The following is a 23,331-nucleotide window of genomic DNA, read 5'->3' on the forward strand; positions in this document are numbered from 1 at the left end:
TTCTATATGTGCACAGTATAGGAATATAGAGAAGGGGCTCAATCCAACATCTGGGGCACGGGACATGGAAGACAGTATCGTACAGCTTGGAAGAGTAACTAGAAACTACATTAACTCAGCAGGTGCAGGAACTGACAACCAGAGGGGAACTTTTGCTCAAAGAACTCCCAGAAATACGCAGAAATCCTGAGGTGGGCTTCAGATTTCCTCAGGTTGAGGAATGGCAGTTTTGAGCCAATTATAAGAGACAAGAAGGCCTTAAGTAATAACACCTGGGAACATACATGCACTTCAGCATTTAGATCAACTATCTCACAAGCTCTTCTCTGAACACCCACAACTTTACTATTGCTGCCCCTTGCATAGCTTTTATCACTCGTACCCACTGCCGCCATAAACCCCAAACACCATCAAACACCTCCAGGGGATCACAATCACGTTTGATGGCAAAGGTCTGCCTAAATATCTATCTCCCTTGCTAGAATGTGTACTCTATGACTATCGGGTCTGCATCTCATTTATGTTTCCCCTTGTAATGTAAATCCCCCTTGCCTGATACAAAGATTAGCACATAGATTAATAAATATTTAATAAATATTAACAAATATATGTACAATTAAGAAGAGATGAATTGGAAGGAGAATAACCTATGACTATATATTATTTTCCCCTTGAAAGACTTTAAACTCCTGAGGACAAGATTCATTCATTTATTCACTTACTCATTTATTCACCCTAAAAATATTTTTGGAGTGCCAGATACCATGTTTGCAATATAAGACAAACACTAGTTTCTGCCCTCATGGATTATATAGTCTAGAATAGCAGGCTCCTCAAAACACAAACTAGGGGTACCCAAAGAGAACATTGGAGCTTCAAGTCTATTTTTATTTATTTTGCATCTTTTTAAAAAAATAAATCTTATAAAAATAACAATAAATTAATACTTAACGCCATCTCCCTCATTTGGTAACTATGTCATACGGTCACATGTCACCCACAGTACGTGCAGTAGCCTGAGGGAAATGTGGAATTCTGCAGACCCTCTCTTGCTGGTTTCACTTTCAGCATATTATGACATACTACTATTTTCATTTGCCGATGTTCAGTTAAAAGAACTAATAGATTATAAGGACTATATATCATACATTATAATATATATATTATATATTATGGTTTATACCTTATATAATTATATCAGCATAATTATATACCGTAACATGCTGCTGTTATTCTCTGATCTCAAGTGTACAGTTTCCTTAGGGTGGGAGAACAGCACATGTAGAAAATACATTGAAAACCTACCAACACAAATTATTTGACGCTATTGTAGCTGCTGAGTATAAAACATTTCACAGCACTTCCCTATCCACTCTCTCTGTTTAGTCTCAAAGCTCTCCCCAGGGAGACAAAGCGGGCTCTTACCCTGGCGCTCACTTGCTGTTGACTATGGGCATGTCCCGCAGCCTCTGTGAGCCTCACTTTCCTCTCCTCCACCCCTTAGACTTACGATGCCAAATTAAGATAATATGCTCAAATGATTTATAGATAGTATTATTCAACCCTGGTCAATTTTCTTGCCTTCCTTGTGAATGCACAGAAAGAATTCACATAGAAAGAGATCTGAGCCCCAAATTCAAATATTCTACACAATTGCATATTTGTACCCACCACATTTTGTTAGAATGCTGCTTTTGACACTGACCTCACTATCAATTCTGCTCAGACAAAACTGAATTCAGCCATATCTACTGAAAGAATGATCGAAAGGGATACATCACGGCGATGGCAGGCAGCCCCTGCACACAACCCGTCTCTACTGCCTGTTACTGGCACCTGCTTGGCTCTTCTTTTCTCTTCTTCCCTGAGAGAAAGTTAAAGGCTATTAACCGCTGGTCTGCAGCAGAGGCTTCTGCATCTTCTCACCATTAAGGACACCTTGCAATAATTTCCTTTCATGGAGCCAATTTCTCAAAGTATTTAATTTACCATCTTTATTAAATAATGGATAATTCATCGCTCCCCCACCTTTCATTAAATGAATCCAAACTGTAACTGCCAAACAGAGTCTCTGTAAGTGTAAGAGAGCAGTGAGTTCACAAGCACAGAGGCAAAAGCAAAAATCTTCAGCTCATGCTTTATCTAGGGGGGGAAATGCATAATTTCTTTTAAGATTTTTCCTTTGGTCTCCTTCAAGGACCACCAGTTGGTAACTACCAGTCAAGCATGTGCTAAGGTTTACTTGTATGCATTTCATGATACCGATTTGAAAATCCACTAAAACTGAAAGGACCTTTATGTTCTGTGCTGCTACCTTTAAAGTTGGCTAAAGCTCAGAAAATAAGGTGCCTCATTTTCCCTCTCTCTATCAGGAAGCATCTTACTTATAGTTCAAAGCTGTAACAATGCATTAAATTGAAAAGCTCTCGGTTTGGACATCATTTGCAATTTTAAAAGAAGATAAACCTCTCTATGGAGTTAACATGATCTGTGAATGTGGGACATGCTAGGAATCAGATATCCTAATGAACTTTGTCTTGCTCACTTGAAATGGAGAATTAACCGATTCTTTTAAATAATTCAGAAATCTAAAATGAAAGGGACGAGGTGCAAATTTCTAGTGTACTGCACAAAAAAATGAAGAATGAAAATAAACATTTTATGTTTTCAATAAAACTACACTCCTACATCTTTTGCAACTGAAACACTTTCAAATTTATTGGCAATCATAATTGTTTTATGCCATCCAACAAACATAATGGCATCTGGTATAAATACCTAACAACTAACCTCATTTCATACTCTCCACCTCCAGCAGAAAAATCAAATGAAAATTTAGGCCATTGTTTAAAAATATCCATTAAAGAATCACATAATACTTGAGACTGTAGAAAAATGAATAAAGAATGTTCATAAAAAATAAGAATGTAGCTTTTCCATAAAAATGTTATTTTGCCAAAAAAATTGAAAATAAGAAAAAGATGTCCTCTAGCACATGGTTCATGTCCATGGGAGAATGAGACAGATGAGAGAGAAGGTATAGGCTACACTCTCCTGAGTGTCTATTACAGATTATTCCAAGTGCTGGGCACTTCCTGCAAACATACATACATATAATCTGCACAGAAACAGTTCTGTTAGTTCTGAGGATGTAATTAAGTCTGTGGGTGCCAGAACAAGGCTGAAGCAGATACCTGGGAAGATGAGATAAGGAATAAAGGAAGAGATGAAAATCCTAGATGAGAGACAAACAAGAGGAAGTGGAAAGGAACTAACATTGAGCTCAATACAAAACAGCAACAAGAACACATTTCCTGGGAAGGTGATGACATACCACCTTATAAATGAGGAAACAAAAGTCCAAGAGTTTAAATTACTTGCCCAAATTGACAAAATCAACAAGTTACAGAATTAGGGTTTGAATTCCATTCTTTCCATAATATAGTGTAATGGTTAAGCAATTAGACTCTGGAGTTGGAGTGAGTTGGAATGCTCTTTGTGCCTTCTTGACTGTGGGCAAGCTATTTAAACTTTGTGTCTCAGTTTCCTCATCTGTAAAATGGGCATGCTAATAGCACCTATCTCCACAGCACTGTATTAAGATTACATAAATCAAGAATATAGAACTCTTAGCACAGTGCATACCTCTGGTGGCCATACATATGAGCCACTCATATCACCAGCTATAGGGAACATAACTGCCTGACAGCCCCAACTGCCACTCCTCTGGATCCACCACCACACCTGTTCAAAGGCCACACTTCCTCCAGGCTGCTTCCAGCCAAGGACTGAGGGGAGGATGCTAATGCAGGCCCATTCATATGGGACACAAAACTCTTCCAACAGGTGACTTTGTCTCAAGGACACTCCATTGACCTGTCCGAAACTTTCTTAGGAGCATACGCTGTCTGGGATTCTTCCAATCCAGTTCCCCATTCTTTCTCCTCTCCTCTCCCAATTGTCAGAACTGCATTCCAGCCTGAAGCTTCTTCCAGTCTACTCTTGCTCACTCCTCTTTATATTTTCTAGGAGTTGGCCCAATACATCTCTTGCACATCTAATCCTATGAGGATATATCGATCTTGGAGGACCCAAACTAGCATGACAACACACAAAAAGTCCACAATGATTGTAAGCTACTATCATGATTATTATTGCCAAAATCTTTTTTTTTTTTTTTTTTGGTCATTATCTGGCTCTAAATCCCAATAGAGTTTAACCCCATTTTCCAAAACTGTTATCCTGAATCTGTCAACAATATTCTTTCTTACAGTAGGAAGGTTCAAAAATCATACTGTTTTTCTAATATCTTCAGACAATTTTGTCATACCTAGAAAAGCAGTCCCAATTTGAAACTAAAAAAATACGTTTAGCTTTCCATTATAGTATCTGAAAAGCATGGCATCTCACCTCCAAATGTGGAAATTTTGAGTGCTTTATTATTTGACTGATTTTCTATTTTCATCATCTTTCATGAGGTAAAGAGTCTGCCAATAACTGGATGTGACAAAATATACTTCCTTTGCATTTGCTTTTAAAAAGTGACTCACACACTGGCACAATGGCTTACTCGATTAATACACCGCTAATTAAACTTATACACTTACTTGCATAGGTTGAGTGGCTTTCAACTACTGTATTGTACCTATTGACTTTGCTTTACAAGTGGTTTATTGTTCCAAGAAAACTACTGGGCTAGGTACCAGCAGATGCGGGAGGAATGGAATTTAAGCAGTCAAGTCATTGGAACTTTGTAGTACTCTTCCCAGGTTTCATTTCCAGCAGGTTAAATTCCAGTGGTTTGACCCTTTGTGATCAGTGAAATCATCACAGACTAATCAAAGCTTTTCATACGCCGCTGTTACTCTTGCCTAGGTGACATCCATGGGAGTGTGTGGAGAATTACAACTAGTTGCCAGACAAAATACAGGACTTGGTTTAGATAACCAATGAATAATTTTTTTTGTATAAGTATAGCCCATGCAATACTATTAATAAAAAATTATTCATTGTTTAACTGAAATTCAAATTTAACTTGGCGTCTTGAGTCTTTATTTGCTGAATCTGGCAACTACTAAGGAGCAAAATCAACCTTCATGGTAAATGTACTTGAGACCTGGGGTTTGATAATCTAATGGTGTCGTGACATAAGAGTGAAGATAAAACCCCACAGATTTAGACCTCCTATATGGAAAAGGAATCATTCGCATGAGGGGGTACGTGAAGCCAAATATTCCATGCAAGTAACTCACACTTTAGTAATACATGCATAAGGGAAAACCTTTGGGGATACTAAAAGATATTGCCACAGCAGATGAGAGTCTCATTCCTTAACAAAGCTATGATTTAGACCTTTGTTTACAGCTCCGTACTAAACTCTGTGCTTGCTTTGCTTCCCACAGAACACCCAGTATCTAGAACAGAGGGCTCAGGATGTATCTTCTGTATTAAGATGTGAGTGGATTTGGTGGATGCGTTCCTCTGTAGAGCATATCATGGCTTATCAAGGATTTGCCAGGGCCCCTCCCTGGCCTACAAGGTCCAATGTGGTTTGGCTTCCTACCATTCTCATCTCAACTACTCTCTCCCTCTTTTGTACTCTTCAAGCCACACCAACCGCCTTACTGTTCCTCCCGCAAGCCTCAGGGCCTTTGTACTTACTGTTTCTTCTTCCTAGAACAAAAGTCCCTAATAATCTGCTCAGGGCGCTTCTTCACCTTCTTTAGGTCTTAGCTCAAATGTCAACAAATCAAAAAGGTCCTGACTACCCTATGTAAAACAGCACCCACCCACATCCTCTTTTCTTTATCCCCTTATTTTGCCATATTTCCTTCATAATATTTAATGCCACTTGGTATATGACATGTATATTAGTTTATTGTTTGTCTCCTCCCCCAAGAAGGTAAGCTCAGTTAAGATCAGGATTTTGTTTGTTTTGCTCAGTGCAATGCCTAGAACATGCCTGGTTCTTAGAATGCACTTGATAAATATCTGCTGAATGAATGAATGAATCGTGCCTTTTCACGTTTGCTAGACTGTCAGGTTCTCAAGAGCAGAACGTCTGACCCATCTCTGTATTCCCTCAGCACATTCAATATATAGTGTAAACGTACCCAGCAGATTCTTAATAACTATCTGTTGAATCACTTATGAGAAAATTGAGGTACAAGTCTTTAAGTGACTTGGACAACTGATTTTTCTCTTAACAGATGCTCAGTGTCAGGCTTTTAATGGCAACTCTTTTGCTAATTTGACCTATTCAGAAGCTGTGATTTGGCTTCTCCCTGTTCATCTCTGAGTTTACAAGTGCTGCTTGCTGAGAAGCTCTCTGGTGGCAAAATACCTACAGAGATCTAAGAAAACACACACTTTCCTTCACGGAGAGATAGTTGGAAGGCTATTCCTGTTTTGATGGGCCTTGCCACAATATCCCTTACTCTTCTCTTTTTGGATATTTGCCATATGATGCCTGCAGATAAAGCATCTGAGACTCCCTTGTTCCCTTTAGGTTAAAATCAACCAAGTATAGAAATTAACAACTGAGATGGGACAGCGCAATGTGCAGTAACTACCAGCCCTCCCCCATCTCTATGGGAGATATCCCAGTAGATTTCCTTAATGACAAGCTCATGCCAGGGGAACAGAGTTGCCTGGAGCTGAGTGAAACCTGAAGAAGAGAAAAAGAATGAGGAAGCTGTAGGGAGAAAAGGTGCCAAAAATCCTTGTGGCCACATGAATTTTTCTAGCAGACAACTAATCAATCTGGATTAGTCACTCCAAATCCCTAAATAAATTATTTATATTACATTCTGTTTACCAATATTATCCACAAATGGATAATTCCTTCCAAAATATAATGCACAGGCTTAAAAACAACAAATTCACACTCAGATTTAAAATCAGATGTGATGCTATTATTTGTGGCAAGGAAAGTTCATCTGTTGTTCCTGACCCGAACTAGCCCCTCCTGATATTTCACCACACTGATTCTTAATTGCCGGGGAGGTATGGAAAGTGGCCATTAGAAGTGGTCCTTCCAGGGATAGCTCTGTCAAAGGGTCCTGTCATACTAGCTCCGGGCTTAGATTGCAGGGAAAACAGAGCAATAGCAGATGGAGCTGCAGCCACACGCCAGGTGCGCCTTCTACCGCACTGTGATTTGATGACGGCTCCTCATCTCTTTCTTTTCTGAGCCCAATTCAAATACTGCATAAATTGTATTGCCTCATATTTTCATGTTTTTAGACCCTAGATCTATGGATATATTTACACAGTCCCGTATGAATTATAAATAAATACCTTAAAAAGCTTTTCTATTTGGAATGTTACATTCGATGGGCACTCCTGGGTCTCTCCTGGGACAAGAGTCACAGGCACAAATGAATTTGAGGGCCAGAAAGAAATCCCTCTTTTTCTTCTTTCCTCTGTAACTGCTCCTGTGCGAAGGGACCCGGGGGTGGGGGAGGGGACGATGTCTGAAATAGACCACCCAGCCAGTCCATTTTAGAATTTGAAAATCAGGGAAATGGGGTCTAAAACTTTTCCTATTTTGGCTTCTAGCCAACTAACCTAAAGTCTGTTCAGCGAGGTGTCCTCTATATGTAGACAATAAAATAATCAGGCTGGGCTTGGTGGCTCATGCCTATAATCCTAGCACTGTGGCAGGGCCCAGGTGGGAGGATCGCTTGAACTCAGGAGTTCCAAGCTGACCAAGACCAAACCTGAGCAAGAACAAGACCCTGTTTCTACCAAAAATAGAAAAAATTAGTCAGGAGTGCCAGTGCACGTCTGTAGTCCCAGCTACTTGGAAGGCTGAGGCAGGAGGATTGCTTTGAGGCCAGGAATTTGAGGTCGCAGTGATCTATGATGATGCCACTACACTCTAGCCCAGGTGACAGAGCGAGACGCCGTCTCAAAAAAAACCAAAACAACCAAAAAACCACACTTCTTTAAAAATTGCTACAAATCTCCCTCTGACCCCCCATTTTTCAGTTGAAAAGGTGTCTTATCCACACTGGGTCCTGTGCATTAGGCTCAGCAGAGCCCACTGCATGATGCATGTTGGGGCAGCCCCTAGCCCAGGCTGGTAGCTCAGGCTTCAGAAGGCAAGACCCAAGAATTTCCTTTGTCTGGAGGCATTCTTAAGGATCCACTGCAAACAATGATGGGTCACACCTGCTAACAATACTTAAGAAAGCAGAATTCACACAGTTATCAGACTGAACTTTCAGATCAAATCAAATTCCAGTTCCCTCGTCTCTTAAGGAAGAGAGACTAGCTCCATTGCATTGCTGAAAATTCATCAGTCAGAATTTAATTATACAGATCTGGAAACCAGAAAGCATTTACGGCTTTAATGTCTCCCTGAGTTGAGACCTTTACATATTTTAGAATATTGATCATTACTGTTATTGCTACTATTTTGGTGGTCACTCTACTGTGTCTGTCCCTGCGGGGTTTTTTGAAAGAACACAGCAGAGAATAACTGTTGCTAGGTAATTGTAAAATAAAGTCAGGCAAATTATGAAATATTGATAAAGTATATTTACAAGTCAATGGTGCTACAATGCTCCTTCTTTCCCAATAAAATGTAAACTATAAGCCTGCATTGCCTCCAAAATTCCTAAAATGACCCACCTAAATGACACATTAATCAAAACAGTTCCTACAGCAGGCAGTCCATCCAGTAGTGACAATTACTGCAGTTTGGAATTACCAATTTTATTTTCCCGTCCCACTATATATTAATATTGCAACATACTATTATGATATATCTACTATATATTTGAGGAGGTAGTGAAAACAATGTAAAACATTACTCAAGAGGGCCTGTAATTTTTTAAGAGACTATTATCAGTTAAAATAATGTTTATCCAAAAGAGAAAAAGAAATTTGTAGTTTTCTTATGTCAACTCCAAATTACAAAGTAAATCCTACATGTAAATCTTGAGTCAGGGAGTCAGTAGCCTTAGAAGTTACTTTGTAAACACTGAAAATACAAAATAAGCACAGAAATGAGTTAAACAATAACTAATACTAGCAGTTGTGGTTGAAGAGAAGTACAATCCTTATTCATCTAGCAACGTGTAACGATACCTACTTTAACAATTCAAGATGGGAATGACATAAATGAAAATGGTGAACATGAAAGCTAGATTCAACCAATACTCCAGGGTGGTTTTCAAATTGGCAGGTAGAGCTGGAAACTTTCAAAATCTGGGGCAAGCATCATGATTAATGGCCTTCCAGTGATTGCAAAGGCCCACCTGAGGGTTGACGCCACCAACATATGTGCAACTACCAGATAAATGAGGAGGAACAAACATAATTAAACCTAAAGAAACTAATCTAAATACCAACTTTGATATCTTGTTATAAATATCACATTTTAGGAACCACTAAGATAAGGCTATTATTAGCAGGTGCAGGTGATGAGAGAGGGTAAATAGAAGGAAAAAAAAAAAACCATGTGAATATAGCTCTCCTTTTTCTGGCAAGGGAGCCCTACATTTTCTTTTTTTAGTTAAGGGTGCTTTCACTGATAACAGCAAGACCCAGTGGGGGGTTTGTTTTCCGAGTGCCAGCGCTGGCCTGTGCTGTTGCCTCAGACGTTGATTCAATGTGGCCAACAGAAGCGTGTCTTGAATTAAGGAGGAAGGCTATCACATGAGCTTTTCCCTCATTAATGACTGACCGGATGCACCGCAGAATGCAAGCTTTGAAGGACTGTTCACAGGCCCTGTAAATAGCAAGCAGGCACTTCCAATGTTCTGTCCCATGAATAACGTTCAACAGTAGGCAAAGTACCTCACGGGAATTCACAAAGGTGGTTTATAAATAGGTGTTCTAAATCAAAGTCCAACAAGTAAGGCTTAAAACTTTCTCAGAAAGTCAGAGAGGGGGTTTCAGCAATATGCAAAAAGATTAAATGAATGACACCAATCAGATCTGGGGACATTGAATTCCATTCCCTGTGGTAATCAAGCATCAAGAATAAACTGACATGATGGTATTTCATACATTTGATCACACCTGCACACTGGAGGAAGAGGGGTAGGAGGGGCAGAGGGACAACTTGATCTACTGTCACCATTAGCACCTAGCCCAAGCTTTGGCTTCCTAGTCACATCTGTGTACCCAGGTGCACACGTCTGTGTATAACCTTCCCCATGCCCAAACTAGATTTTCAGCTTCTCCACGGTATTTTGTTTGTTTTGTTTTGTTTTTCTTAAAATCTCTTAGTAAATCAACAGTGAGCAGACACTCAAAAAATATCTGGGGATAATGACAATATATTCAACTACTTATTAAATTTATTCATTAAGCAAATGAGTACCAGGTATCCACTAAGTTCAAGGCACGGAGTTAGGGGCTGTGCAAGATTTTTTAAAAAGGAATTTGTCATAAGTCCTACCCTTAATCAGGTTATAGTTTTTAATAAGCCAGATTCCATTTGGTTTGTGCCAAGGAGAAACTCAGCTAAAATTAAAGACATCTAGGAGGAGTCCCTTCTTTTCAGAATCATCTTCTTCTCAAGCACTCACTCTGAAGGTTCCAGTAACTCTGAATTATTACTTTTAGAGTTCCTTGGTTCTCAAACTCATGGGAGATGAACAGAATGTGAGGATAGAACTAAAGAGTAAAACAGACATGGCATTGTGGGGATTGTGGGGAATTAAGAAGGAAACCTATATCTGACACTTTAGAACAGAGCAGGTATCTACAAAAGATGTCTCTAAAAGTCTTGGTTTATTTCTGACCCCATCCCCTTCCACTACAAGGCTCCTGGCTTTTGACCTCTTGAATATGTGTACTCATTACAGACATGACAAGCTTTAACTAAAGAGTAGGAATGGTTACCTTTCGTTAAGGCCTTACTGTGAACCAGGCATTATGCTATTTTGAATGTACATTCTCATTTCAACACTCATGAGCTAGGTTCTTTTAGTACTTCTGTTTTACTGATAAGAAAATTGAGATGGGGCATTAGTTTACTCAGTCACCCAGCTATTATTTAATCTGAACTCAGGTCTGTTTGACTTCAGAGGCAGAGTTTTTAACCACTATATTATACCAATTTTGAGTTTCAGAGATTCCGATATTTTATCTCTGGGCTTCAGATAATTCCTTCAAAATTCCCATCTAATGCTCTAATTGGACAAAGATTTGTTTTCTTTTACAGTTGAGTCTTAAGGGAGTACAAGAAAAGAAAGCAAAAATTCCACAGGAAAAACAGACTAGTTGGCCAGGGAAGAAACAGCTGCATCCACTTTAGGTAAAGTTACATGGCCTAGTTTACAGTGTTGGATGAAATAGCATGTTACCATTTGTCTATTCATTCTCCATGGTTTACTAGGGAAATACCATTCGTTTCTCATTACCTTTTTCAAGAGCTGCGATAAAAAGAATATTATTCTTTCTTGCATACATATATGCTAGAAAACAAACAAACAAAAACCTAAACCTTTCAGGAACTCATCTTCATAATCTGGGGTAATGAAAAAGAGGGAACACTCTCTTGATCAACATAACACTATAGAGTAGAAAAGTTATCTAATGCATGTAAATATCTAAATCTGAAATCATCATTTATTGCCTTTAGGGATTATATGTCTTTAAGGAAGAGATAAAATCATTTTCCCTTCAATAACTTCATCTGAGATTGACAAAAGGTACATAGAAGAAACTGAATAGGCTAATATTTCTTCAGTTGGGGTTGTCTAAAATAAAGCTGCTTCTACTTCTTTTTCTTTGAAATAAATAGAAATTTGAAAGGTAGGAATTTATTACTTTATCTCCCTGATATTAATACTTTCTTCCTTAGAACTCACATGATCTCTCCAAAATGATACCTTGAATCCTTGACATAGCACCAAGTGATTTGGGGTTAAAAGTGAATTTGGCTAGTATCTCCACGCCTTTGGCCGAAAAATCCAGGCGCAATCCTGGGTGCTTTTTGGAATGGGAAATGCACAATATCTGGATTGCAGGCAGCTCCAGAAAGGCATGCCAGGCCTCTCATGCTCTCAATATATATTTGCATGTGAACAGCTTGTCGGCCATTTTATGAAGACAGATGAATCGCAGGCCTGCTAGAGGGGCAGCCAGACCTAAATACGTGAACCACACACCCCTACAGCGCACAAATTTTTTAAAATGAAAATAAAATGAATATCTCTGGATATATCTTTAGGGTGATTATATACAAATATAATATATGAAAAAATGAAACATTTAAGGCTATAAGTCACCCATAAGTCAAGTGGAAAATAAAGAATGAAACAAGTCCATAAATATCACTCTTTAAAATGTCAACAAAAAATAAGATGTAGCTGTTTATGACACTAAAAACAAATCTTCGGAGATATCTCTCTCTCTCTCTCTCTTTTTTTACTGGCTGCTTTAAAAAGACAACTCTGATAAAGAAAATATCACCGAAATACCAGGATGAGGAGAGGAATGGCCAGACGGTCCATAGTTACTGCTAGAGCCCAGCAATGTAGTAAAGCAGCGGTCCCCAACCTTTTTGGCACCAGGGACTGGTTTTATGTAAGACAATTTTTCCATGGACCATGGGTGGGAGGATGATGGTTTCGGGATGATCCAAGCGAGTTACATTTATTGTGCAGTCAAACCTCTCTGCTAATGATAATCTGTGTTTGCAGCCACTCCCCAGCACTAGCATCACTGCCTCAGCTCCATCCCAGATCATCCTAGACCCCTTGCAGGTGCAGTTTACAGTAGGGTTCAGGTGCAGTTTACACGAGAATCTCATGCTGCCGCTGATCTGACAGGAGGCAGAGCTTATGCAGGGATGTGAGCAATGGGGAGCAGCTATAAATACAGATGAAGCTTCACTCACTTGCCTGCCACTCACCTCCTGCTGTGCGGGCTGCTTCCTAACAGGCCACGGACCACTACTGGTCCTTGGCCCGGGGGTTGGGGACTACAGTAATAAAGAGTTTCCTAGGCTTAGGAAATGAAACAAACTCTGAAAACTTAGTGATAGGATGTCTAATGTGGTAAACTCAATCCTCCATCCCATGACACCAACATAATTCAGTTTATCTATCTTTTCAAAAAGACAAGATGATCGAAATGGAAAAATGTAAAAAAAGGTACAGGACAACGAAAGGAAGGGAGACCCCAGGAATGAGGCCATTTAAAGTAAGTGAAAAAGCGTGGTAGGATTATATTGCCAAGAAAAATAATAAGAGTAATATTGAACCACAGCCAACATTTTTTTTTAGTCTATACTCTATGACAGATACTATAAGCACATTATACCTATTATCTTATTTAATTCTTCAACAGGTAAGTAATATTACTACCATATTTTAGAGGAATACATAAATACCCTGAGAGGTTAAATACCCTATTCAATATTACAGAATTTAAAAATAGCAGAGGCAGAATTCGAATGCAGCTCTGACATCACAGCCCGAGCTTTTAACCACATTCCCCCCGACAGGCCCCTCAGAGTAAAGCACTCCCTTTATAGCCTTCAGGTCTAACACCAGGAAATACTCTGCAATTTTTTGAGATGACATCTGTTAAAGTACCTAACACAATGTTTAGTACATTACAGGTGCTGCCAATCCACTTCTCTATTTTTGTTGAAACATGGTTTTACTCAACCTAAAAGTCTAACCCATGACGATCTTTTTCATACTTGCAGTGAATACCACAAACTTACTATTTTACCAGATAATATTATATTCATATATAATGTATGTGTTCTAGTTTAATTAAGTTTCGGTAACAGAAAATGTATGTATTGATGCAACTGAGGAATTTAATACTGTATAATTTTAGACAATTTAAAGTGAAAACATCCTCAAAGGCAGAGATTTCTTAAAGCAATTATTAGCAAAGGGTTGAGCTCCCAAAGGCCTCAAAAATACTTGTGAATGAATGATCTTAAATCACTAATGAAAAAAATCATGGGGCATTTGCCACTTTAAAAGGAATTAAAATGAAATGAAAAGGCCATGGTTCCTCACTTAACGCTGTAAAAGAATCTGATTTGTTAAGTCAACCCCACATCTCATAGTTTAATTGGGTAATCAACTTTCTTGGGAATTGAGGTTCTCATGAGCACCCTGATAGTGGTCATGGGCCAAGGGGAGGGGAGTGTTGAAGCTGCTAGGATGATCCAGAGAACAAAGAACTTGCCCTGTTGAAAGAAAGTGACTTGAGTTTCTCCTTGAATTCTCAAAGTTGTTCCTACTATGGGCCACCCATAGGGCAGACCCCGAAATCCTGGTACTTGGTTGGCTGCTGGCTGCTGTGGCCTCTGAACGCAGCAGCGAGAGTCCCAAGCTAAACTTACCATTTTCTGGCTGGTCCTTAATGTCAGCGTCACTTGGCTGGCTGGGACTTTCAGATTGACTTGAATCTGAAAAACATAAAAAATACAGCCAAAAATTACAGGGTCTGTGAGGGAAAGTGGATCAGAGGTGCCAGACTTTCTCAAAAGGTTCAACCTATAAACTAAGAACGAGAATGTTACAGAAATGACATGATAAATGGAAAAAGAAAAGATGGAAAGAGAAAAGGCGGGGCGGGGAACGCAGCCTGTGCCTTTAGAGAGGACGCTGGGTTTTGTTTACACCTCCAGTGGCGTTTGCTTTGTGCCAGATCAAAACTTGAAGCTCTTCAGACACCATTCTCTTATAGAGAGACCATTTCCAAACTGCTCTTCTCCACTATTTATACACTAGAGTCTGATAAAGACTTCATCCTTCATTACACACATCTGAAGCTTGATTCAGAACATAATAAAGTGTCAAAACATATTTTGAAGCTGGTATATAAAAGCAACCCAAACAACAGTAACAAGTTCTGTTGATATTTAAGCTCTGTATTCCAGCAACAGACTATGCAGACTAACACCATTAAATACTAGAGTCCTAATATTCTAGCACACTTTCTCAAAATAACTGGATAACTCAAATAGGTCTTTCTGAAGGTACAAGTTTCCCCCACTTTATAAGTATTATTTTTCTCTTATACTGATGCATTTGGGAGGGGGCTTGTCAGCAAAAACAGGTTCTTGCATACCTTTATAGAATTAAACTTATTTTTATTTTAAAAAGCATAATCAAATTTTCAAACTAAAAAAAACTGAATTCAATTAACTTAATTTCTAAGTGAAATAATTTAAAATAAAGTAACTTTTAATTTTATAATTAGATAAAATCAACTTAGATTAAAAGAATTTCACAGAATTAGAAGCAAACATTTATAATATATTTTGGGGGAAGAAGGGAGAAAAATCAGGCAAAATGTTTTAGGGGAAAATTTGTGATGTAAAGCATTTTCTGAGACTTGAAGTAGTTTACAAGATTATTTAAAAGCAAGCAAACAAAACAATTTTTTTTAAAAAAACCTCTATCTCTGTGAAAAGCTCAGATCCTAACTTTACCTTGACTTTACAGATTTAGAATTAGCTGTCTGGTGGTGTCACGCCTATAATCCTAGCACTCTCGGAGGCCTAGGCGGGAAGATCCCTTGAGGCCAGGAGTTTGAGACCAGCCTGAGTAACAGTGAAACCCCATCTCAACAAAAAAATTAGCCAGGGGTGGTGGCACCTGCCTGTAGTCCCAGCTACTCGGGAGGCTGGGGCAGCAGGATTGCTTGAGCCCAGGAGTTTGCTTGAGCTGCAGTGAGGGCTGTACTCTAGCCCAGGAGACTGAGAGCCTGTCTCAAAAATGAGTAAGTGAACAAAATAAAGTAAAAAATAAAAAATAGAATTAGCTGTCTGAAATTTGACGATATTTCTGCAAAAAGTTCAATGCAAGGTCAAAAGGTCATGATACTTAACTGTGATTAAATTGAAAATATTAATTCTATTGCAAAGGAGTTATAGCATCACATTCTCTTTCTTGGAGATATTGCAGAACGAAGTAGCACTACTAGTGACCTTAGGTCTAGAAATGCTAATTTATTACTTAAAAAGACTGCCTGCTTTTAAGCAAATGAAGATTTTAATTATAGGAAAGTGCTATAAAGAAAATGTTTATTTTAAAATTTTCAAATAATCTTAACCTGGTGACTAGCAAAAATTCTGTGTTGATTCCCAGGCTTGAATAACAAAAGATGCAAAAAGGTGAATTTTCATTTAAGTCTGGCAAAGTGACAGCTTTTATTGCTTTTTTAACAATTGCCATAGAGAAGGCACAAACGAAAAGAATTATTATATGTCAAAAACCTTTAGAGAATCCTTCAGAATAAACTACAAAATTAAATACGAAGCCTGTACTAATAATTGAAAATGCAAACAAATTTATATTTGACCATAGTTGAAATTTTAACTATATATATATTACATTTATAGCAAACAGTTTAAAAATATGGCATAACTACCTTCTTTTTTTGTAAGGAGCCTGTAATTTTGCCACTAAAAATTACAAATTAAATATTTTGAGAAGTAATTCAACATGTTTTAAAAGAAAGATATCTCTCTATTATTTTTGTTATGAAAAATATTAAACCATTAATATCTACAACTAAAATGAAAGCAAAATATCTAATTTTGTTTTAGGGGATGTTAAAATTCTTTTTGATCATGTCCTAAAGCATATACGTAAAATTTTGCCAAACATAACATTTCTTTTGCAATAATACAAACGTTAAGTGTCTACATGATAGCTTAGCCGATGTTCTACTTCTAGGTGTAATACCTTTACAATTAACTACTTTCTCATGAATAAATGAAGATACTTTTATTTCAATTAATTTAGACATATAATACGCACTTTTTATATTTATCCATTGACATTAAGATAAAAAGGGATAAGGAGAGACCCAAAAATCTATGTTTTTATAATCTGAAAGTGGACTTTTTTGTTCTTTCCACTTTTCGTTTACATTTTGTTTGTCATCCTACCTTTGCAGAAATCTAACATAATTATAGAAAACATGAACAGCAATAAAAGATGAATATTAGGTACCCTCAAAGAAAATTTAAAATTCCAAGCCACAGAAAAAGAAGCAAACCAACAGCAAAGGACTGAGTAGCAAGAAAATGCTCAGAGTTGGTCTGCAAGGGGCCGCGGCGTTCTTGTGAAAGCTCAGATACAAACACTGGAGGAGGCATGTAGCCAAACTGAAAGCGGAATTTACTTTCTCTAGTTTTATTCAAAAGCTGGAGACAGTGCTATCCATCCAAGGACTGCGTACTAAAATACACCATCCTGGTAAGGGACAGGCAAAACCAAAGATCTACAAGATTTAAACAATCTAAAAACTTCAATAATTATTTTCTATTCTGGGCCATTTAATATCCTTTCCTTTTTGAGCCAAGAAGGAGCAAAACTGCCCAGTCCTAGTGCTATTCTATGCTAAAGACGCATGGACACTCTTACCGGTATTGCAAAAGGTTACCGATGCTGTTAAGTATGGAGCCAACCAGATAACCACAATGATAAATTAATTTCTACACATACATAATTGATACAAATGAAAGATCTCTTTCTTAACCATTTGCATTAAAACACTATAAAGAAGGCTAACAATTAATTTACTTTTCTCCTTTATATACTCGGTAAAGACCTGTCAGAAGCCAAGGTAACTTTATTTCTTAGTTTTTTTTTTGACAATTATCACATGGTCGATTGATTCCTACCACCTGAAATAATTTGAAGACTCAGAAAACAAACCCAACTGCACAGAACTGGATGCCTTTCTTGTATCTGAGACCCCCGTGGCAGTGAGTTTCTCCGGTTCCCTGACTGAAAGCCAGAAGATTTGTATATTACAATGAGGAGAATATGACTTCGAGTGTGTAAAGGATGGGGTTAGAAATGCTATTGTGAGGAAGTATCTTAGGGTTATCTTTTTTTTTTTCCCCATATAGGGATTTGCTTTTTGTTTAAGGAAGCTTAGACTTCAACCTAACCTTGAAAAGTAATGTTTCTTTTGGTTTTTAAAAAATTTATGAGCAGAAATTTAAACCTAAAACAAGGTTTGCATATAGGAGGCTGGGTTAAGACCTCTTAATTGAACTGGTAGCCATCCATCTATGCATTTTTATGGCGCCTACAGCTATATTGCTGGAGTACTCAGACAAAGATAGTTCACTATCAATATAATCACTAGGGAAAGGAATAAAATAAATCTTAGTGCCTACATATTAGTCTCTGCTTCCATAAGCTTGTACAATATAAGAACAAAAGCCTTCTACTGGATTTGCTACATATACACATACCCAGTTCCCCAACCTCAATTCTGCTCCCCTTCAGAATAAAAGCTCAGAGAGCACTCCTTCGGGGAAGGCAAACAATGACAAAAACACATTAATATGGCAAAACTGATCAGACAAAAAAATATATATATATCACTTCCACATATTCTATTCTATGTTCTTTACATAAGAAGCAAAGATGGAATAATCTTCCTTGTCCTTGACCTAGAATTAAAAACACTTTCACCTCTCCAGTCCGTCTTTCATTGCACATATACCTCTTATGGTGTGATTAATATTATGCTGCACTAAGGTGATTTTAAATTATCTCCTATGAGGATCTGAGCTCCTAAAGAAAAGAGTTCTTTTCTACTCTTCTCTTATCCCCGGTTCTCCCCACAGGGAACCTGGCCTAGCCAAGGAGTTCAGTACCTGCTGAACTGAAGAGCTGAATTTTCAATTGTTGTTTGTCTTTCTACCACGGAACCACTATCGGTGACCGCACAATATACTAAGTTCACACCTAAAAAGGGAGTGGGATTTCTAAGCTGAGAAAGGGGAGCAGAAAAGTCCTTTATCTCTGCTCGATATTCTCTGTCTTGGGGCCTGGCAAGGGAAAATGAGGCACACCCCTCCGGCTTGTGGGTGATTTGGAAATCTTCACAGTGTTTAGAAGTTGCGAACAATCACCTCCTATGATTCACTGGCCCACATACCACAGAGGCTGAGCTGAGGACTGTGTCCGACACATAGGAGGCCCTCCAGAAACGTATACCGGCTGAAATGATGAATGGCAGAGGAATATTTCACACACTCAAAAAATGCAAAGATTAGAGAAATCCACCATATTCTGATGTCCTCAGACTGCCTGAAAATCCTAACAACTGCTGTTGTGAATAGCTTGATAAAGAAAAAGCAGACACCATGCGGTAGTGAAGAACCTTTCCCACCCTAAAACAAACCAATGTAATTCCTATTCAGTCAACATGATATCAAGAAAAGTCCGGGGACTATAAAGTACAAAATTCTGGTCCCACTAGAAAAATAATTTAGCCTAAATTTCAACCTCCCTACGTGCATAATGATTTGCCTAAAGATGAAGTTTGAAAAGCCTTTGTTAGAATTTTGTGTCCAGTTTTAATTCTTCCAAATTAAAAGACAATATGAAGAAACCGGGAGGCATCCAAAACCAAAAATAAATGTTAGCCAAGTGAAAGAAATAAAGTGAAAGTTCCACTCAAAAGACTTAGAGTTGTTTATAGTGTAAAAAAAGAAAAGGCAAAGACAAGAATGAATACTTTCTTGCAAATAAATGAAGAGTGAGGAACATTCCTGGGGTAAAAGAAAATAAGGAATAAGGGTGATTATACTCTGAATATAATAAACAGTTACCCTCTACAATTGTAGCCCTTAAAGATGTTCAAAATTAGATAAGTTTTTTTTCTTATGGTTCGGGAAGATGAATACTTTGCAAAAGAGTCAGGCCAAAGAATTCATTTTTCTGCATTTATGAGGTTATAATAGAAAAATAATCCTATTTCTGATTAGTAGTGTAAGGTTTAGAATTACTCTATTTTGATCAACTAGTCTCATAACATGTTTATTACAGTAATGAAATCTAGAAAATCAAATGACTGTTATAGTCACATTTTGCTTATTAGTCTCATAGCTGCAGTTGTAAAAGAAATTATTATTGTAATACTTTATAATACTTAGGAATATTATCTATTTTTTTCCAGTATGACCATGACCTTAAAGACCGAAGTGTGAAGAAAATATTTGAAAAACCTTATTTGAGAATGTAGAATGTCAGTGTACAGGTATACATATGTACATATATACAATTTGTAGCTTAAGTGTAAACATTGATGAATACAACACCATCACCTAAATATAATATTATCCATCACGGTCTGGTTAAGAACAAATAGAAATCTATAATACCATTACTAAATCTGGACCACTGAAAATATGCAATTATTATCAACATTTCCAGAGAATGGATAAAATCTTTTAAGCTCAGTGAATAACCAAACCAATATTTGAGGTCAATTATTGTACACAACTGTGGCCCACTTAATGAAAAATTAACATACAATAACCCAGTTTTGAAAACAGATAAGGGATGTGGTAAGTCACACCATGAAAGTTTTCTTAAGCTTTCAAAATGGAAATACTCCACGGTTCTTTAAATGGGAAGTCTTATCTTTATTGCATTTAAAATAAAAAATTTGATCTCTACAACTTACCCAGCAAGCTAGAATTGAGTGTTTGCATGGATGTGTGTGCATAGCAACTGCAGTAATTAAAGTATGCAGAGTAAGTCCTTCTTTATCGAAGGGAAATGGGGAGACAGGGTGGAGGGAACTCCTAGCTCCAAAAGGACTAGGCTAGTTTGCACACATTGGTCCTTGTCTCCTCTAATCCTGATTCAGACGGAGAGCGCAGGCTGTGTTCCTGCAGCAGTCACTTGGAAGGGCTCCACCAGACCACCCCAGGGGCTGCCAGCTGCTCTAGAGAACCTCCGCTCAGCCACTCCCCTGTACCGCATTTTCAAGGCCTACTTAAGATTGCTGTGTAATCTAGGTTGCTACCATTTTCTTTCTCAAATTTTTTCCTTTTAGAATGCCTTTCTGAACAAGAATTTGTGAAATATTAAACTTGCAGGAGTTTGATTTTTTGGAATTAATGTTGGTATTCAAGGCCCATCTGTTTAGTTGGGACTGTATATAATGATGGTAAGACCGTTAAGGTTGAAGAGTGATTCAACTGTCTTATCACCTACTCATACATGTGTTATTTTTCTATGCGCACGAGGAGGTTGCAGAATGATACATCATTTTAACACGTTGAGGAAAAAAATGAAATGGCATAATTATTGTTGTGTTATGACAGTGAGGGAAAATCATTTCTAAGGTTTAAAAATTACAAATTCAGTCACTCTGAAAGTAATGACAAGATGACTCAATGATTAAACCTTCAATCTTTGTAGGAGGCTGATTTCAAGTAATGATCAGCTTTTTCGGTGATGTTATAAATGAAGTCAATTGTAAGACATTGGTGATTATAAAAAAATATGCAAAAATGATACTTTGACTAAAGTTATAACATATCACATTTTTTAGACAAAGTCCTATGACTAAGATAAACTATTAATAAAATGTTTAAGTAATCATTGTTAATTTTTTTTCCCCATAAGAGAAGCTGTGTTGACATGGGATGGTAACCTGTTGATTAATTCAGAAGTCAAGTTTTTGAATCATATATTCAAATCACCTGGTCATATATCCACTCCAGTGTAAACAAAGACCTACTTAAAAAGCCATCACTATAACATGGTCACATAGCAGAACTGTGCTCAATTTCCCATTTAGTCACTTTTTTCACAATCAAAATTTATTATAGCATTATGTTCTTGGAGTTCTTAAACAAAATAATATATACTTGAAAATTATCTATACAGCCATCTCAACAACTAAAAGTAGAAAATTTCCCTGCATACTTTCATATTATAAAAATAAATGCTTCAAGTGAAAATGAAGCATAATTGAGTTATAGTCTATATGCATTATTTTCATGTACCTGGATGTCTGTAAAAAAAAATTTATTAAAATAATAAAATGCCCTCTATTGAGGATAACCATGCTATTTAAATTCAGGTAGCACCTTAAGTATTAACTTTCTTGCATTCATATTGCACTGTTATTGAAAAGACTACGAGATGGTAAAAAGACAGTATCCTAAAAATCTCAGCTACATAGTTTAACTGCTCTGGATCTCAGTTTCTTCATCTGTAAAATGGGGACACTACTGATCATTTTGCCTAACTTAAGAGGATTATTGTATGCATCAAATAAAATAATGCCAGAAAACTTGGTTTTGAAACTTATAAGGTATCTAAAAAATGTACATTTACCTCTGCCATACAAATCTTCATATCCAAACCAGTTTTTTGTTTCTCTGTAAAAATCAACCCCAACTCACACATGAAGTGATTCTGGTATAAAACATCAGTATTACAGACCTGGTTTTAAAGAAAAGATTCTTAATTCCCCTATACTGGGAAAGAGATTATCTCTGATAATGGAAATGTAAATCTCAGCTTGCTGTTGTTTATTCCAGACAGACATTTGTGTGTTAAGTCTGTTTATCAGGCAACACTTTGTCTAAGCCAGGAAGTAGTCAGTCTTTGTAACAAGATGTATGCAAATGAATTTCCCATGAGTCTCTGCAGCAAATTGTAGCAGGGAGGAAAAAAAAAATCCTTGTTACTTTACCAGCAAGAAGCTACCTCAAAAGTAGACTAGAGACAGAGAACTATGAGCTAGACTATGCTGATGAGTTTAAATGAGTCCTAAACATGTGCTCACAGTCTGTTGCTCTTTATTCTAAGCAGACTTAGTGCATTACATCTGTTTATCAGACAACACTGTCTAGAGAGTCAGGTCCATAATCCCATGAAATAACCTGTCCATGGCAAAACTCCAAGCCTCTTGTCACTTTAAGAACCCCCACCAATAGAAGCACCCACAAAGTCTTGGAAACTTTAAAAAAAAATACATCCAGGTTTAACTTTTTATCACCTTCTAACTTAAATAACTTTTCTTCATTCACTGGATTCCCTAATGGTATGACAGATTCATGTCAGAATGGTAAATTTTATCATGCAAATTGGACTGATAAAATATTTGCTAACAACACTCTAATTATCAAAAACAGTGAGCTTTTAAAAGAAAATACTTTTCTATCATAATAGAAAAGTATTTATTCTTTAAATCTATTATTAAAGTATTTGTCCTACAATCTTTTTTTAATCCTAGTATAAACGACTCTTTTTGAAAAAATCTATACATGGAGTTGAACAGTGTATTTCTTTTCTTTCTGTTTTTCTTATTGGTTTTCTGCAGAGTTTGAAAATTTTACCAAAGGAATCAAATTGGTTTAGCTCATCTTCCTAGACAAAATAAACACTTTAGGACTCTACTTGTTTGTATTCTCCTCAGTGGCGCTGTATGCATCAGCAGCTAAAAACAAAGAAACTTTTTAGCTGCTCAGACAAAATGCAGAAGCTTCCCAAATGCAAGGCAAGGGAGGGGGCATGGGTTCAGCGGAGGGTGGGGGTGGAGAAGTGTGCAAAAAGTCTG

General features: G+C 37.4%; 1 protein-coding gene across 5 annotated transcripts in view; it reads right to left on the bottom strand.

The window, feature by feature from the left end:
* The window catches only part of NFIA (nuclear factor I A), a 351,020-nt gene that overhangs the window by 158,307 nt on the left and 169,382 nt on the right, over positions 1 to 23,331 (bottom strand). For all 5 annotated transcript variants that reach the window (XM_045547886.1, XM_045547889.1, XM_045547890.1 and 2 more), the window contains one exon: positions 14,333 to 14,398. In XM_045547886.1, coding sequence (XP_045403842.1) covers positions 14,333 to 14,398 — 66 coding nt within the window. The remainder of the gene's footprint in view (positions 1 to 14,332; positions 14,399 to 23,331) is intronic.

Source organism: Lemur catta, chromosome 3 (assembly GCF_020740605.2).
Source record: "Lemur catta isolate mLemCat1 chromosome 3, mLemCat1.pri, whole genome shotgun sequence".
Classification (NCBI taxonomy): domain Eukaryota; kingdom Metazoa; phylum Chordata; class Mammalia; order Primates; family Lemuridae; genus Lemur; species Lemur catta.